At 34.3% G+C, this 19,176-nt stretch overlaps 1 protein-coding gene across 2 annotated transcripts in view; it reads left to right on the forward strand.

Annotated features, from left to right (window-relative positions):
• IMMP2L (inner mitochondrial membrane peptidase subunit 2) overlaps window positions 1–19,176 on the forward strand; it is a 436,842-nt gene that overhangs the window by 335,905 nt on the left and 81,761 nt on the right. Inside the window, exon 5 of one of the 2 annotated variants that reach the window (XM_088529926.1) lies at window positions 2,700–2,802. The exons of the other annotated variant lie outside the window; for it this stretch is intronic. Within the exon in view, the coding sequence (XP_088386052.1) occupies window positions 2,700–2,802 (103 nt within the window). The remainder of the gene's footprint in view (window positions 1–2,699; window positions 2,803–19,176) is intronic. 2 annotated transcript variants of the gene reach the window in all.

The raw sequence follows: 19,176 nt of genomic DNA on the forward strand, positions 1-19,176 counted from the left end.
GCTTTTCCCTTCCTCATTAGAGACTTCTGAATCATAATAAAAGAAGGAATTATTTGGGGGTGGGAGGCTGTGGCTGTTCTGAGATGTTGCATTTGCCATATATTTTTCCTGACATTTCTGAGGTTCTTCTCTCCTGAATCTACTAGTCTGTCTCTTTTGTGGGTATATTTTGTAGAAGTGCATGCGCATGTGGTTTGGGCAGCAGAGATGCTGCTCTGACTAGAGTATTGGCTATTTTGTCATTGTATATATCCTCGTAAACCACAGGCACACATCACCATATGGATGCAAGCATGGTAGCTGATGTTTCCTCTACGGTCAAGGAAGACCATGCTCCAAAATCTGAATTGCATGAATAGTTGCTGCCTGATCTGCTTTTTTATGATATCTGAGGTTCTTGTCAATAGTTTAAATACAAAACTATCTGGTAATTTGGGTCATTTTGAGAATTTATTCTGGAAGCACAGTAACTTCTTGAAGAAGCAGTAGTATTCAGCTAAGAGCTATAACATTATATTTTAACATAGTACAAGCTTTTAGAAGATAATGTCTCAGAGCCCCAGAAACGGTATATTCTAACTGAGCTAGTCAGAGAGCAAACACTGTAGAATGTCTACTTTGTTCATTACTTGCTAATGTTTTCTTCACCTAATGAGCACCAGCTCTCAGGTGGCTAGTGAACCCTAAGGTACCATGAAAATAGAAACTGAAATAGCATTACCTATTTTTATAATGAAAGGCATGTAAGCATGTTGGCAGAATTAACTTTATGCAGGCGTGTTCAAATTCCTTTCACTCTTCTGGGTGGAATTCAGTTTTGTGCATGAAGTCTAAAAAGGTATAGAACCATATCACAATCTACTGTGCTGTATGTATTCAGTGGGATGAATAGAAGAGAAAATTAAATATTTCTGTGCTATTGTTTGTCTTTATCAGTGATGGAAGATAATCATTTAATAATTTCCAGAGTATCTATCTGAGCAGGTAGAGCAGAATTGATGGCCAAGATCTCTAAACCCATATATTTTTTAAGCATATGTTTCTAGGAAAACATGGTTTATTATGGTACTTTACAAAAATATTTATTATTAAAAAAACCATTATGCAGCCTCAGAATATAAGTAATTTTATTGTACAGACTGTAGGTCACATTTCTTAAAATATTTTTTTAAAAGGAATTTCCATAATAATAAAAACTCTTTTAGCACAATTAAATTATTACAGATCAATGGTTTCAGTTTAAGTAAGTGTTTGTTTACCAACTTGGGATGACTTTGCATTTTTTTATATGGAATGGTTTAGCAACTCAGCTTTGAATATTATAGAATATGAAACTGTTACAAAAAAGATGAAAATCTGAGTCTTTTTTCTTCTGAAAATAGTTTATTGTTTTGTCTACTTCTAAAGAAAGTGTAGGGAGAACTCTCATTAGAACATCATTCTGCTGCTTCCATCCATTCAGCTGCTTCCAGAACTGTTTGAAAAAACATGGGTTGGCTTTTTGACTTGCAAAGTAAATAATAATGTAATAAATAATAATATTGAGGAATCCTCATATATCTTGTATTTCATGTTTTCCAATCTATTCCTAGCTTGTCTTCATAGTATCCTCACAAAAAAAAAGAAAAAAAAATATTTTGATCAAAATAGGAGTACAAAATTTTTGTACTCTAAAAGTGCAGAAAACCTTTGATAGATAACCAAAGTTAATACAAAAGTTTGTGCCAAAATCTGGAATAAAACTGTTGTGTGTCTTCCAGATTATGAAAAGGGCAGAGCAGCTAAAGGCAATAAGCTTAGATCAAAAGATCTTAGATTTTAGATCTTAGATCTTTCTGTCTGTGTACAGACAGATCTATCTGTAAGTACTTCTTCATGGTAGTAATTCCATGTACAAGCTAAAATTACCTCTATGCATGAAAGCTTGCAGAGTAATAGTAACCTGATTGAAAGAAAGCAAAAGTGTGGTAGAAGACAGACTGGAATTGTGAAATGATAGATACTCAGGAACTAAATACAGGAATTTTGTATACACTGAATCTCAGGTTTATGACTGCCCTGTAATTTGTCATTTCTATAATGTAAGGGCATGTTGAGGCAGATTCAGTAGGACCACTCGGTGTGAATCATCAATACCAGTTTTTGCAGCATTTGTCCTCCTCGAGGTCCCCTGTACGTTTATCCTGTTTAGGGTGTGACAGCTAAAGAAATCCTACCTCCAGGTCATGAGCATTACATTCCTGTGATGCTTAATGCTGAATCTGAGGCCAAGTCATAAATGCCAAATTATTTCTGATGAATGCCTGTATGCTAATGCTACCCAGGAAAACAGTATTCCCAAATGTATTTACAAGATGTGTCTATATGTGGCTACAACATATTTCCACCAGATTTTACCTAAGATAAAATCTGATGGTTCAAAGAATCGTTACTACGGAAATAGAAATAAGAAACCCTTAATTATATTTAACTGAAAAATTTCTTGCTCCCTGTTGTGCTGCGTTATTTGCCAAAACAGTGTAGTAAACAGCTCTGATAATGCAACTAGCTCATTCAGAATCTTTATGGACTTTCATTTGACTAGTGCTATCCAAGTTTAGAATACTAAGTGTGAGGTCATTTAACAACTATGGACTGGAGTGCATATTCCAAAATAATCCATGTTAACTTTCTAAAAATTTTTTAAAAATATTTTTTAGAACGATTGGATATAAAAAGAAGTATGTGAAAGTTCCACATGGTCATATTTGGGTGGAAGGCGATCACCATGGACACAGCTTTGACAGCAACGCTTTCGGCCCGGTAAGTCGGTTCTCTGTGTACCGTTTGTAACAGAAAAGCAGTGCCTGTCTCTCTGCTTAACACAGCAAGTCTGACTCCACTGTGCGTTTATTTTTGTGAGAGTTTTTAGAGTTATATCTTGATCGGCTGAGATTGGCTTTGCTTTACTATTGTGAAAAGAGTGAAAGCGCCTTTCAATAATTCCCCGACATAGAGAGAGAAGCAGCGGAGGTTTTAAATTTGTAGGGATGTAGTGGAGGAGTAGCCAGAGGGCGAGCCAGGGCTCTGTGAAGGACAGATGGTCCCCTAGGATTTGCTGCCAGCTGGTGCCGTTGTGAACAGCTCCCTCCCGGGATCTCTGTCTTGCTTTAGTGCCAGGGCTGGGATAAAGAAGTAGGAAACTGCGACTATGCTAAGTAAGTGTTGACTGTTAAATTAGTCTGCAGGCAACAGTAAGTGTGTTTTAAATCCGTTTTGTTCAAAAATAAAATAGAAATTTTCTTTATGTGCCACCATCTTCATGTTGAATATTGACAAAATATAGTCTAAAAGATCTCTTTCCTGGCTGGTAAAAATGTTAGAAGGACAGTAAATGCTGCACTCTAGTTTTAGTCTGATGTTGGGTTTGTTACTGTGTATGTCTTATAACACACTCTTTGTGGAAGTGCAAATCATTTTATTGGATTTATAAGGTGTTTTTTGATCTGTGTGCCTAGAGGTATTCTTTTTCTGAAAATATAAAACTCTATTGATTTTCATGAGAAAGTTGTCAGAGCTAGATTTTTTCACTGTTATAAATTTCATACCCGTGCATAAAGAAGTTGTTCCACTGTCTTAATTAAAGACAGAACAAGGCTTTTCTGAATTTGTCAGGCTTTTAGTAGTTTAGTCTCAGTTATTTACTTGAAATATTTTTTTCTCAAGAAAAAATGCAAAAAAGGGCCTACTTTCCAGTTTGAAGAAGTCTGACCTTATCTGATCATTTGCCTCTCTTTTAATTTGTTTCACTTTTTTGTGTGCTTTTATTGCTAGCTGTTTTTATTTTTTTTCTTTTCCCCGTTGCTGCTTTCAAAGATTTCTGTAAGGTAATTTTAAAGCACGTTTCCTGCAAGATTTCGTTCAGTCTATCTAAAATATCTCTTTCTTCCCTGCGCTAGGCTTTTCTGTGTCACTCTCTATGTTCTCAAGATAAAGTGTAGTCAAAAAATCACTAAAAATTCTTCTCTTACTTCAGTTACAAATATATTGGCGATCTACACTTACAGTATAAGGAAGCTTTCACAGTCAGGTATTGGTTCCATTAAAAAAATTGTGTTTTCACATTTTCATCTCCTCACACACAACTTAATGCAAGGCATAGGCAGCTTGAAGCTTTCATACAAGATAACGTAACAGGGAAAATCTAAACGCCCACAAAGTTTTACTCAATTCACCAATGTTTATAAATGCTGCAATATTGCCTTCATGAGGATTTGACCTTACATTATTTATCAGCTGCTGAAAAGCATCAGATAATGTGTCATTTTTCTTACAGAAGTGGTACCTTTAGAGAGCTACTGAGACTACTTTGACAGTAAATTCTTTAGTTTTCTATGGAAAATCTGACCTTTGTGTTGTCTTGATAAATGCATTATAGGAAGACATGAACTGTAAATAGTTTTTTTTTTTCCCCAGAAATTCAATTAAAGCAGCAATTATGTATAGACAAAAGGTAGCAGAAGAGATCATAGGGCTGGAAACCAGCTTGAGGTTAAAAATTTCCATCTGTAGAAGAAAATGGAAAGTGCATTTAGAGGGATATACTGAACTCCAGGTTTAATGTTTTACCTGCATTTAAGTTCTAGATTACAGGGGCACATTTATACCCCTTTATCTGCTGCACTCCGGAAATCACTTCTGCACAAGCAAGTTAATATTTGAAAATCACTCTCTTGAAGCCTTTCAGAAGTATATTTTTCTTAATTTAAACACTTTTCTTCTCATAAGACTGTATCAGAGAGTCATGGTGAGACCAGAATCAGTTTTCACATTTTGTTAAAATATAGATCACCTAAGAGAGTAGGATAAACATTGTATGTGTCAGAGTTTTAATTTGGAAGAAATCTTGGATCAAAAGATTCAGGATAAGTAGTGTATTTTTATAGTAGTTTTTATAGTATCTTAGATTTACCATTTTCGAAAACTCATGCAATGTTATAATAGAAAAGCTTAGTATAGATAGTGTTTTGTAGGTGAGATTAATGAGTTACATAGGGCATAAAAGGAAATTATGGAAGAACAGATTGAGAACAGATGTTAGAACCGTTTTTTTCACTCAAGGAATAACAACATGTTAACAGCCTAATGGGTTAGTTGGTAAAGAAAAATCCCTGTGATCATTCAGGATCTAAATTAGGTGCACCTTTGAAGAAAAAGGAGTTTCTAAAAGGTATCCTCTTGGCAGATTATCTTTACTTTTTTCATAAAAATATTATATAATAAATTCTAGTATCTCTTTGTATTATTTGCATTGTTTTTCACAAGATTTAGATTGGAATATCAATGTATAGAGAGACATCTTACTAAAGTGAAGGAAAAATGAAAATGTTTTAGCTAAGATTTGGAAAACTTTTATATTTCCTTTCTGCTTGTTGGCTTCTTTGAAAATAATCCCTTAAATGAAGTGACAAAAATATCATCAAAGATGTCAATCTTTGAATAGTACTTAATTTGTGATATTGTTTGTTCCATATATGAGCACAAAGATAAATCTTAATCTCTCAGAATTATTGATTAAGTAGTCTGTGATTATCATAGGTTGTCAAAAAAAATTATTTATTTATTATCTCATTCTGAAACTCACTCTGTTGCTACAAGCTCTTAAAAGATTTTAATGAGTTAACTATATCCTAGGAAGCTTAATGCTGGATCAGTTACTGTCTTTGCTTACACAGACAGGCTAATACCAGCATTAAAACTTAGTGACAATTTATAATATCTATCTGACATTGTGGCCAATTTAATGGAAAAGTCATTATGAACCGTACTTCATCCAGATTAAATGTGTGAGTTGGCATCCATCAGAGTTGAAATGATTATGTAACTGTCAGTTAATGATATCTGAGAAACAAGTCTTACTAAATAGATGATATATGCATTCTTGGGTGAACACACATGCAGTGATTCGCATGCTGGAGTTTAAACAACATGCTCAACTTTATTTTATGGTGATTTGTTTTGTAAATATAACACCTCTATAACTCCAACTTTATGTTTCCATCTGCCTCCAAGTTGAGGATATGAAAGCTCTATAAAATTAGGGCTTGAATTCAATGACACTCGTTCAACTGACTTGTAAAAGACCTGAGCAAAAGCTCATTAAAGTCAATGAGAGATTTCTATTGGTTTTAATGGACTTTGGGTAAAAATCTCTATGAGTTAAGCTTCACAATCCAGTGTAAGGGCAAAAAGGCTATCATCCTTCTATCTTGCTGGGAAACTTGAGGCACAGATAGGTTAAGCATCTTGTCATAAAACTTTTATTTTTGGTTCAATATAGTCATATCCTAGCCCTTTTTATTTGGATATATATTTTTAAAATACATTTTTAATGTGTTTGTTCTCAAAATTAAATTTGGTTGAACTATCTGGCTTTTGGTTTAACACAAGTTCTAAGTTTACGAGCTTCAAATGTATAAATTGCTTTTAGTCAACATTACTGTTCTTATGATTGTCCATATAAGCAGTTCTGTACTGCAAGTTCTTATCTGAAGCAGATTCTTGTGTGTTTACCCACTTCATCTTTCAGCGGCACAGACCTGTAGGCTGTGACTAGAAAATTCAACAGACTTTTAGAATGACATTCAAAATAAGTGAATATGCTGACTCTGCTGATTATTTTAATTTGCACTTCAAAGACAGTCATAATCTCTTTTGAATATAAGACAGAAATGGTTTAACTGTTAGCTCTCAATGAGAAAATTCAGTTAATAACTGGCAGAGTGTAGTCTGTTATTTTCTTAAACTGATCCAGTATTTATCTCCATAATTATTGGGTTGGAATATGAGTAGTCAAAAACAGAAAGAGCGAAAAGTTCATTAGATATTAAGGTGAACCAAAATATGACCATCTCAGTAAAGTGAAGTGCATGGCTTCTGATAAGGGCAATATTCTAACCTAGACATTTACAAACTGTGAGAAATAACCTTGCATTGCATCCTCTGTCTTCCTCTAAGAGAGGCTCAGATGACCCAAGTGCCACAGAGAGAAAGGATAGATAGCTTTTCGGAGCTCTGAATTACTTACATAACAGGAGAACGCCACATATGTTATGCCACGTAACACAGAATCCCACATATCCTGAAAGTGCAAATCATCATGGTGATGATCTTGCCATCTGTTGAAGCTTTCATTTATGAGCTATAAACTAGTGCAAGAATCTCATATCATGCTGAAATGCCACAGCCTCTGTGGCAAAAGGTGGGAAGACTTTAGCAGCACACAGCAATTCTTAACAACAGTGTTTAACAGCACTGTGTTAAGTTAAAATTGCAGGGGAATGTAGATAGGCAGGGTTCGTGCTTTCCAGGGAGCATTCTGCTGAACTCTTGGAATAGTTTTTGCATCCCCTTGCTCCAACAAGGCATATGAAAAGGCTTAAGACACATGAGTTCAATAGAAGAATGATGACTCTTTTCCCCCCAATCCTTATTTTTCATAGTTTAGACCCAAATCAAGAGAAGATGGTTGAGCAGGATTTGGTGATGGTGATTTTAGCAAAAATACACATATCTCTGCTTATACTAATAAAACTAGTGTAGGTGAGGATAATAGTAAGGGTGGATGGAAACTAACAGTGAAGGCTGGGAATAACCTGCTGAGGACTATGGATGCACCAATTTTCTAGCTGGTGTAGCAGCTTCTTCTGCTGCCATTTTGCAGCAATGTGACCATCTCTACCTTCTAAATGCACCCTCATTTTGCTCTGGATCTCTGACATTTCTTCTTTTTTTTTTTTTCTTGGATAATAAAGAATAAATGAAGGTGTGTTAATACCGTATGTATAATGCAAATATGCAATCAATGACATTCCATTATATTTACATCTGGCCACTGGCAAAAATGAAACAAGTAAGATTATCTACTGTCTGAAAAAAGACTTTGCATATGGAGCGTGAAGTTACCAGTAGTAAATAGTATGAATGCACTGCTTGAAATTGTAAAAGTCTATGATGAATAAAATGGATGGGACGTTATGTGTTATGACGAATGATAAATAAACCTGGAGGAATAAATATGCTGGAACATGTTATAGGAGACGTACATTTGGAATGGTGGCTTTTCTGTTCCTCACTGCAGGAGCGGCTAAAGGGGAGCCTTTGATAATACGTGAAGAACATAAAGAGCCACTGTCTTGACTAACTACCTTTGCAAGATAGAGAATAAAAAAACTTCTATGATTGTCCTTATTTCTTTGGAAAATAGAGTATTTAGCCAAATTCTTCTCTAAGCCAATACATAAACATTAATCTTTCAAACAGAATGACTATCATCAAGCCAGACAGGACTTTTTCTCTCTGCTATACATATCTGCCTGAAGAATTCCTAAAAATATAGCCAGAAATCTTTTCCTTATTTTTATTATTCATTTTTAGATTAATGTGAGCAAGATACAAAGTATTATATATTCTTTAAGCACAGCATAGAGAGCTAAAAGCTCTTGGTTGAATCTATTTCTGTGTGATATAATACTCATGAAGACTCATAAACTAGCTGAAGGTCTAGGGTTTTATCTTGGTTGTATCCAATCCTAAGTTTAACAGATTCTAGATAATTTTATCTAGTAGTGTACTTAAAAGCGTGATTTTTAATTTACCATATTTATATTCAAAATCCTTCATTCATCCTATTCATGGAACAGGATGCATGTACCAACCCCAAACACAATGAATTATTCATCCAAATATTTTGCAAATATTTATGGAGAACAAATATTTTAAAGGGATTTATCAACCACATAAAAAGAATGGTAGGCTCTGAACCCTGGAAAAGAAATTGAAATGAAATATTAGGATAGATCAGTGAACTGTCAGATCCACAGCAATATTTGTAATTAACTAGTTCGAACAGCTCTGGATTCAAATATATATTAATTTGCTGGACCCTGACCTTATTATATACTTTTGCATCAGCTTTTTTTTTTTTCCTCCATGGAGGAATTATATTTCTTTGCTACAGCTTGAAATACCTTATATTTGATAAACCACTCTGCAGAACTTATACCATTATGTTCTCTAAATAGCATCTCATAAAATACTGAATTTAATAGAAATCAGGGACAAAAAATCTTTGCTGACTCTTCTATGGTTTAACAGTATAGGGAATTTTGATTCATGCTGTCATTCTTACCAAGATTTGCTAAAATGTCATTAACAATCCAGTGAATATGTTTATTTCTTTCAGTTTTTAGTTCCTTATTCATGGAACATTATGAAATCTTAATCACTGATAACTAAAATGTTTGTGAGATACTAGGTGAAATGAGCCTTGAAATACGGATTGAAGGAAACCAAGATTTTAGTTAAGGTAACATAATAGTAAGGTCTTATATTTCTTTCCTACCAAAGCTAGAAATTTGAAGAAGATTAGTAATTTGCATTTTACAAGCATGGATCATGGATCAATAATGGATCAAAATTCAGAAAGATAGAGGAAGAGAGAGAGAAAAAGAGAAAGAGAAGGAAAAGAGAGAAAGAGGAAATGAAAGATCTCCTGTAAATGTTTCTGTGTATCAGCTGGTGGAAGTCATGCAATGTTAATAATGAAAATATGTCCTGTGTCAATCCAAAAAAACAAAACCAATCCTTTCAATATTTTATGATGGTAAAAATGAGTTATATGGTAATTTCTTAAGAGTCATTCTATGGCATTTCTTAACAGTAAATGGCCTCTGCAATCATTGCCATTGGATTAATGCATGTTAGGCAATACTTACGCAATACTGCCTGTTGTCAGAGCTTATTAAACACTTTGGTCAGTAGTTGTGAGAATTATTATGTGTAGAATATGGTTTTGACTTGGAATGAGGCCAAGAGAGGAAACTGAAGAGCTACAAGCCTTCACCAATTTAGCCAGTCAGAATCTCAATTTTCCCTGACCCCTCAAAAGATACACATCAAAAAAAAAGGAAGACTGAAAAATCCAAATTGCCACTGTTTAATATTTCTCATTCTGTATTGCACCTGATCATATTCACATATTTTCCTATTATCTAAATTAAAATTCAAGTTTAAGTTCATTTAATTATTAAAACCCATGATTGGCATAATTTAGGTGCCAAAGTAACAGACTGCTCCATAATAGATGTGAAATTTCACATTTTATACAACATTGAATTTTGGTCATACACATGCTATATTTAATGCAAGCTGGAGGAAGCCCAGGACTGAAACAGATGAAATACAGTGGAAAAAGAGGGGAATCAGAGGCTTTTACAATGGCTCTGTCAATTAAAATGAGTATTTTAAAATAAAGTTCTTAAAGATGGGAAATAGGAGGCCTATTTTGTATAGGTGGCTCCAGAACAAGTACTGCTCAGATGTTCCAGTAAGGACCTTACACAGCATGATGAAAGAGGTTTCTCTTAGGAAGGAGATGAGTCCTTTATCCTGTTGGATGGAACGTGTGGCTACTTTACGTGTCGTTCTGCATGATTTTAGCAATTTCCAGTTTTTCTGTGGTGCAAGGCCCAATTTGTTTAATTTTCTTTTTGTGCATAGAAGTGAACTTCTCCCCTCTCCTGCTCTGTCCCCTTTATATTGCTCTTATAATACATTTATGTCATGTGGGCATATTTTCAGTCTCCAAGACAATCCATTTTGCTCCTGCCTGTGCACATTTCTGTAGTATTGCTCTTTACTTCTTCAGCCTACCCAAAGGATGTACCCTCTTCTCTTTCTTTTGAGGCACAGTCACAGACATATGCCATTATTTAAATTTATTCTTCAGAATGTTGCCAATATAGATCTCCACACAGATGTTAAAACCAAAATGTCTTTGTTGCTCTTCCAGTTCATAGTATCAAAATAGCCAGGCACTGTAGTGTGTTGTTACATGTGTTCCCCCTAAGGTTCCAGGTGTTGCTGCACTCTGTTCTCTGTATCCTCAAGGTGCAATATACTGTTCTCGCTCATATTTGTATTGTTTTCTGATTTTGAAGATGCTTCATATTTACACAAAATCGGCAGATATGCTGTTAGCTTTTATATATTTTCAGTTGTTATTTTTTCTCAAAGTAATTTTGTAGGCTATCTCAATTTTACTTCTATCAATAAAGGCATAAGGTCACCATTCAAAACATTGCTTAATTAAATGCAGAAAGAAGTATATGATTTAATTATATTTAGTGAATGTAGTCATGAAGAAAATAACTCTGTTCTTCCTAAATTTATTTATAACTATTAAAAATTTTGTCACATAGAGTGATTTTTTTGTTCATGTCAATTTTCAAAATATCCATTGTACTTTGAACTGAGGCCGGGAGTTTGGTAGTATTCCAAAATAATTAACTGTTAAGTGACACCACTATTTGGATTAAACAAGGTAAGAAATGCTTAGGAGGAATAGAGTCTTCATGCTTACACTGAATGATGCAAGGTAGCAAGAAATTTCTTTTATTTGCTTTGAATCTCACTGGGGACTCTCTCCGTTCTTTTTATATAACATCTACTATTAACTATTTTCAGGGAGACTTTTCTTGTAAATATTTCATAGATGTTTTTCTGATGTCATGAGGACACAGTTTCAAATAGCAGAAGTGAAGAATATGTATTACGGAAATCTGTAGTTCATTCTTCCCTTATACTGGTGAGCATTTGGAAGTACTGATATCATTTTGTACACCTACCAATGAAAACCACGTATGTTTTTTTTATAATCGGATGTGTTCTTGTCCCAGAAATGAATTTTAATATGTAAATTAAAAATAAAATTCTGTAATCTTATAGTCAGAAACAAGCCTAACTTTAAGTTCACTAACTTTAAGTTCTGTCATCTGTCTTTTTTTCTATTCTTCAGCTAAAAACACCTGGGCTGTCTAGGTACAGAGATACTTTCTTCAATCTCCTGAGCACAGACCAAACCTATGAGCCTCAGGAAAATAGTAACTTATTCCCTAATGGGGCACTGGAAGTTTTTACGTTTGTGACATTTGCCTGCTATGTTCTCAGAGCCGAGATTCTGTCCTTGAAATCCTTTTCCTATTCTAGAAAGATTTCCAAGGTGTCTGTATTAATTAAAAGCTCAGTTGTTATTATTCTTTTTCAAATGTGCGTATGCTGAATATTAGTGTGTGTTCATGAGGCTTTATCTTTCAGTTATGAAGGACTTGATTTATCCTATATGGGCCATCAAAGCTCTGGGATCTGAATGCTCCTGCAGAGGATTTCTCTGTTGCAGATATTCTTTTTAACATATGTTAGCAGGAAAATTGGATTTGAGTTCAGATCTGGCCTGGTTCAAATGTTTCAAAAACAAAGTGTTCAAAAGAAAGCATTATTCACGTGTTCATGCACTGCTCTGAAAGAACCAGATGCAGAATTTTGCACCATAAAACAGATATATATTTCCTAGTCAAATACTTAGTCATCCCTGGAAATGTGGCTAGAATGTATGTTTTGCCTCTTTCCAGTGTGTATGGGCAATAGTGGACTGTGGTGTATCAGTAGACTTTATGCTGTCTGCCTCTTGCAGAGATGATGTGGTGGGTGGCCTGTCCATACATCCCCTTATTTATTGCTGGAGGGAGTATCTTTTCTCTGTGTAAAAGATTCTTATGATCTCTACAGGGGGATTTCTTTTGGAAAATTAGCGCCTGGGAGATGCCTCTTTGCTATCCCAGATGTCTTCATTCAGTATTTGATCTTACATTCAGTTTTCCAGATTGTTCTCATTGTTTTTAACATCATTTAATTTTCTGATTGTTCCTTGGGATGATACTGAAATGATAAACTGAAGTTCATATATATACATATATATACATATTTACATATATATGTATATATATCCATACCCATATATAGCCACAAATAAAAACATAGTTACAAATTTATAAATCCTTTGCTTGTTGTACCAAAGAAATATTTCTTGTGTTATGATAGGAAAGCATCACTATGCCTAAGCAAACTGGAAACTAATTTGAAGAAACATTCTAACATTATTCTTTATGCCAAATCCAAAATTGTTTTTTTCAGAAAAAGCATTAAGTAGAATAAAGTACTATTCACATAATAGCAAACCTTCCATTTCCATGGTACCTTCATTTCATTTTTAAACTGCATCTTTAGAAAAGAAAAGAATCAAGATATCATCTTGATCATTTATATTTGTCTTTAAATGAAATGTATGGAAGTCCTTATGCTACGTCTGTGTTTTGATTTGAAGTTTTAGGAAACATGGGTGTATAAAATAAGTCTCATATTAAACAAAGAAAAAGAAGAAAAAAATAAATTATCTTTAAATTAAAAACTACAATAGCAACTGAACTATGTCATTTCAATTTATCACTTATGCTTAAGTGTGTGAAATCTCAGTTCTTCATCACATTGCAATAGATTTTTTGCATGCACTAAAAAGTTGCAAACTTCACAGAGAGAGAAAAAAAAATTACTGATCACCAGCTGAGCCTTCACATTCTCCTGACTTGCAGATGTTTTAGGGAATCTCACACCACCTGAACTAGAACAGCACAATAACCTTGACTTTTCCCTTGTTGCTATGTCTCAAGTGATTAGGGTTTTATCCATCAAAAAAGAGCTCTGGCCAAAGTGGCACACTGGGTCTTTGAAATTATAGCCTGAGAGACAAATCCTGTGGAACAGAACTTAACCTCTACAGCTAGCTTTATCCTAGTTGCATAAATCTACGTTTCTTAAGAGGATATCTTCTCGGGTTCTCAGAAGAAATCTAATATAACCCCAGGGTTACACAGGAAGAGGTCATGGCCACTTATTCAATAAGTTTTTGCATTAATATTTTGGAAAAAAAAAAGATTAGAAAAATATTAGAAAATAATTGGATTTTTGAACCTTTTCCTGTGATAATTTATACAGAGTCGGAAAAGTCAAAATAAGCTGGACAGGTGATATGTTATAAAACAATTGCTAGTCAAAGAACAAATATTCCTTGAGCACTCTTTCCTCCAGGTAGGTCCAGTTATAATATACGTCTTACTTGAAAGCTGAGAAAGAGCTGAGATAAGAGTATAATCTCTTCTAGCTTTGCAAATCTGAATTTTTGCCTTTCTTGTTGTTAAAATTATATTTTCTCTTAGTAGTTATTATTAGCATTTTAACAGAATCCAGTACTTGGTATTTTTTCATCTCCTCATAATCAAGACTTGACCCTATGTGATAAAAGCACTAATAAAGCTTATCATCTGTAAAAAAAAAGTGAAAAAATGAAAACATGTAAGTGAAGTGTTTGTAACAAAAGTGGCATTCCTTTTGCAATTGCATTACTCTATTTAATAATATACTACCTTCCATAGCATATGATTCTTCCTTTATTGATCAGTGCAATCTTATGCTCTTGGTAGTTTCTTGCCATAGAGACAAACATCAGCAATACAAAACTATCAGTACTATAACAGATTTGGGTGAAACAAAGCATTGATCCACTTGATTAAAAAATGAGGTTTGATTATTCTTCAGAGACTTTTTATGTCAGAATAGATGCTTTTTCTGAAAAGGAAAATGTATAATGTAAGGAGAAACACTACTGTGTAACAGTAGAGACAGTAGCAGATACCAGCAATATCTGGGAAAGATTCAGTTATCTTGAGAATAAAAAATGAACTTTATTCTTCTGCCAGAACTCCACTTTAAAGCCTTTCTTCCTAGCCCTCTAGAGAAAATCACAATCTGCATTTAAATGCATGTATTTTAAAATGATATTCTCAAGGGACTAAAACTATCAAAGTTCCAAATGAAAGAAAGAATACTGCTTATAGGTTTTGAAATAAAAAAATAAATAAATTATGCCTTTAAAAATGGAATATTGCCAGCTTTCTGGGGACTAATTTAAGTTCCTTACAGGATAACTGATACATAGCATTAATGACTGATAGTTATTGGTTTTGTGTCTTATCTGCATCCAAAAAAAAAAACTCAGGATTTCTTTTCCATAAAATTTGGAACTGGACAAAAAGTATACAAAAATATATTGTGTCTTTCACCATATACTTATCATGTATAAATTTCAGTAAAAGTGTCAACTAAACTCCAGCATTAAGTGCAGTCACCATGACAGTGCACTAATGACATGGAGCAAATTTTAGAGAATTTTCTCATGCAGGAATGCAGGAAGGGCAAGGGCAAATCTCTTTATTCCTGAGCAAGACCGATTATTTTTCCTCTAGGAAACTTTTGAAATGAATCAGCTATGAGAAGGTTAAATGACTGAAAAATTATCCTTTTAAAGCCAAGGGGAATTAGCGTTGCCACGCTGACATAATGGAGAACAGCTAAACCTCTTCTATATAGATCTAGTGATGGATTCCACTTCTTAAAAACAATTTATTTCTTCCACTGAGGTCTGAAATATTTACAATAGGATCATTACCAGATTCAAATAAATAAACAAACAGGTAAGTAAAAAGGTCAGCCTGTAAGCAAGAACGTGTTGATTCTGTGTCTAAAGTAGCTAATGTAGTAATAACCAGGGGAACAAACAAGCAAACAAAAAACAAAAAGCTTCTTTCCATGGGAGTAACTTGGAGTTTTGCCAGTAAGTTGTCCAGTAAAGTCAGGATTACATCCCCAGCAGGTTTTCCCTGCTGATGTTATGTTGCAACCCCAGAGCACCACGCAATCTCCTGAACCAGGGACGCCAGCCAGCTCACCCAAACGTGCCTTTTCCAGCCCTTGCCGTGCACCATCTGCCCAGGGCTGGTGAAGAGTCCTTAGAAAAAGTGCTTCGTATCTTTCTTACGCAACCATGCACGGCCAGAAACTTGTTCTCTCTTCGTCTTTAAATGTCTCATCTGCTAGTCTGATACTTACTTATGGTATATAGTTGCTAAATACATACATGAAGAAGTAGTTTTTCTGTTTAATATGGTAAAAAACCACAGTTGGAAAAACACACTCAGCAGTAGGACTCTGCTGGCAGGGGGAACATTCTGCAAATTTAAGGCTAAACTCATGTTTGACCACACCTGTTTTACAGAGTGCAAAATGGATAGCACGTAGCGTGTGGAATAGACCTCCTTAACGTAGTAAATGTCTCAAATGCTTGTTCTTTCTGAAATCTTTGTTGTAATTCACCTCTGTGTATCACAAGCTGAAGATGGAAATGGTTGGCAAATTACATTTTCAGTTGTTTCAGTTAATCATAGGTACAAAATAAAGCATGAAACAGCAAACTGAAATTCATGTGAAGTTTTGGATAATTACCAAACATATTTTTAGTGTCAACATTTCTAAGCAAGTTGCATAAAATAATAATAATAAAATGCTAATAATAGCTGTTATTAGGTTAATTAGGTCCTTGCATTTTCAAAAGTTTATCATTACTAAAAAATACAATATAAATTGTCACAGCTTGATTATGATTTTTTGTTGTATATTTTGTTGTATATTCAGTCCTAATTTAGGCCTACCCTATGTTTCACACTTACTCAGTGTGAGGGTAGGGATTGTGGAATTGTTTAATATTAAATATGAATGTCTTTCATGTGCACTCTAATCTTGTTCAGTGTCTTACTCATTCTAACTCTGTTCTGTTTTTATTTTTTGAAATACACTGTGTGACTGCTCACGGTCACTTTGCTCTGAACATCTGAGCAGCGTTGGATGCATTTGAAAGGCTTCTCTCACCAGATGAGTCTTCTGAGCGGCATTTCATGTCAGCCACAGCAGCCTTTGTTGGCTGGCAGCAGAAGACACTATAGATTTCTGTTTACAGGGTTGCAATAGGAACAAATTTGCTTTTCTATAATACTTTCTCTCTTTCAAGATGCTTCAAAGAACTTGAAAAAAACATCCCACTTGAATTCATGGCTTGTGTAATGTGTAGGCAGTTGCATCAACGCTTTAGCCCTGCATATTTAGTAACGGCACAAAGACAGGCAGTTCAATTGGTGGAGCCATAGAAGGTGTGTTGAAAGGTTTGTGAAAATGTGTGCAAGAGATTTCACTGTGGGAAAACAAGCAAACACCAAAAGCCATCAAAAAGTGTGTGAAAGACATGCCATATTTTCCTCATATATAAAAGATGGCAAAACCTACATGAAAGTAACGTTTCATGCTGAAGATATATATTTTCCTGTTTCAGTAACTGCTCTCTCTCAACTTAGCTTGTATAAAACTTTTAAGATCACCAGAAACATAAAGCTAGTGTTGTATTGTACTCTTGGCCGCCTCAGCAGAGAAGACAAAGTAAGAAAAGTACTGCAGATATTTCATTCTTTTCCTTCTATAAAGGTGGCAACTTCATTTTGGCCTTTCTAATGGCTATTCTCTAACTCTGTGGCACTGACACTTGGCAATGACTGAATTAGCAGCTTTGCTCAGCATTAATATTGCATTAAATAGGCATATAATGATTTCACTCTTGAATTTTATGATGGGTTTGTTAGATTCCTAATGGTCACTTTCAAGTGCAGTTTAATAGGCTGTCCCAAGAAAAGCATCATTGTCAACAATCCATCTAAATTTTATATATGCTGTTTTCAGCATAGCAATGGAAAACTTGATGCGCTACTAAGCTAGCATGATGTGCTACTATCTGAGAATACTTACCTGAATCTCAAAAATAGCATTTGAAAGAATATTGAAGGATACGTTTTCATAATTAATGGAGGGTAGATATCAAGGGTAAGGTATGCATTGAAATTTTAATTTCTAAGAAGGCACTTAATTATAGGCCTGTTTTTCATTAATGAAAGTTAATTTCTCAAACTTTGTTTGTTTGTTTGCTTAATTTCCTGTGACTCCATCTCCTTCAATTAACTTTTTTTTCCTTCATTCTTTCCCAGGAATAACAGCAACAAAAATCTCTCTTTGATTTTCCTGTATTATTCCTGTATGTTATTAACAGTGATGAATGTTTTCTGGGTAGGTTCCTTTTTAAGTCACATGACTTAAGTTATTTGTATTTTTCATTAGGAAACAGAATTCTGAATCCACCAGCCATCTTTTTCGGTGCATTGAATCTTTGAGGTGGAAACATGGCCAATTTTTTAGTCACACTTCATGTCTTCTTGTCACAGGAAGAAATGGAACTATTATTTGTCTCCCTGTACCTTAAAAAACACTTTCATTCTTCTTCATGGAAGCAGCAGCTCTCACATCCTGGGATCAGGAACTCAGACTGAGCGTTAAAGGTTCAAAGAGTTGACAGACTAACTTTCAAATATTATTTATGGTTCTCACTTTTAAGTAAATGCTCCCTGAAGATTCAATTCTTTTTGGACTTACCTCAAGACTTTGCATTACAAATATTTATACAACTGTTTAATTTGCCCTTTTCGTATGACTGTCCTGGACTCCCCAAGTGTTGTATTTTCCAGAGTGAAGTAGCCTGTAAGGTATTCAGAAAGGGGGGTGTCCATTTACATATCTGCTAAACCTTTGTTTACCTAGGGCATTCTGTAGGAATTAAGAAAGTACATCTTCTAAAATGATGAAGCATGGTATTAATATGCAAAATGTTAGTCACTAGTTATATAAATATTATTTAGTCAGATAGATATTATTTAAGGCAGCAGAGTTCAGTGTTCAGTAATACATTGTTCTTGTCAAACTGTTTAAATTGCATGTGAATCATACTAAACCTTTATCTTATCTGATAGTGAAAGGAGGCACTTAGCATTTTCCTAAACCAAATCCCCTTCAGAAGTTTAATACACTTCAGCATTTACTGCAAAAGAAAAGAATAGGCTACCTTCTCCAGAGGTTTATTTATCATCTCAGGTGTGTAGAAGAGGTTTGCGCTGACATAGCTACAGCTTCTATATGATCTACTGAAACATTATTTGGCAATGCACAGTGTGACAGGGGTGGGTATGCATATGTTTAAAACTGTTTCCAAGTGAAATTCGATTAGAACGGAAAACTGAGTTTCCTAGCAGAATGAAAACATAGAAGAGACAAAGTTGCTTCATATAAATATGAATAAGCTTTGCAAGAATCTAGTAGTAATATTTTAACAAAATACTAAAATTTAAATGGTTTTGTTTTTTGTTTTGGTTCTGAAAAGTAAAAAAAAAAAAAAAGATGTATATTACAACAATGCTTCAAATTTTATTTCAATATTTCAAATTTACATATATAACATATTTTACTTATAAGTATGGGTATAAGTAAGCTGTACTTAAAGGCACACTTTCAGCCATTTCTGACAGATGACCTTTTACC

Source organism: Tinamus guttatus, unplaced genomic scaffold, assembly GCF_059628265.1.
Source record: "Tinamus guttatus ecotype Peru unplaced genomic scaffold, ASM5962826v1 Tinamus_guttatus_pri_ptg000355l, whole genome shotgun sequence".
NCBI classification, from domain to species: Eukaryota; Metazoa; Chordata; class Aves; order Tinamiformes; family Tinamidae; genus Tinamus; species Tinamus guttatus.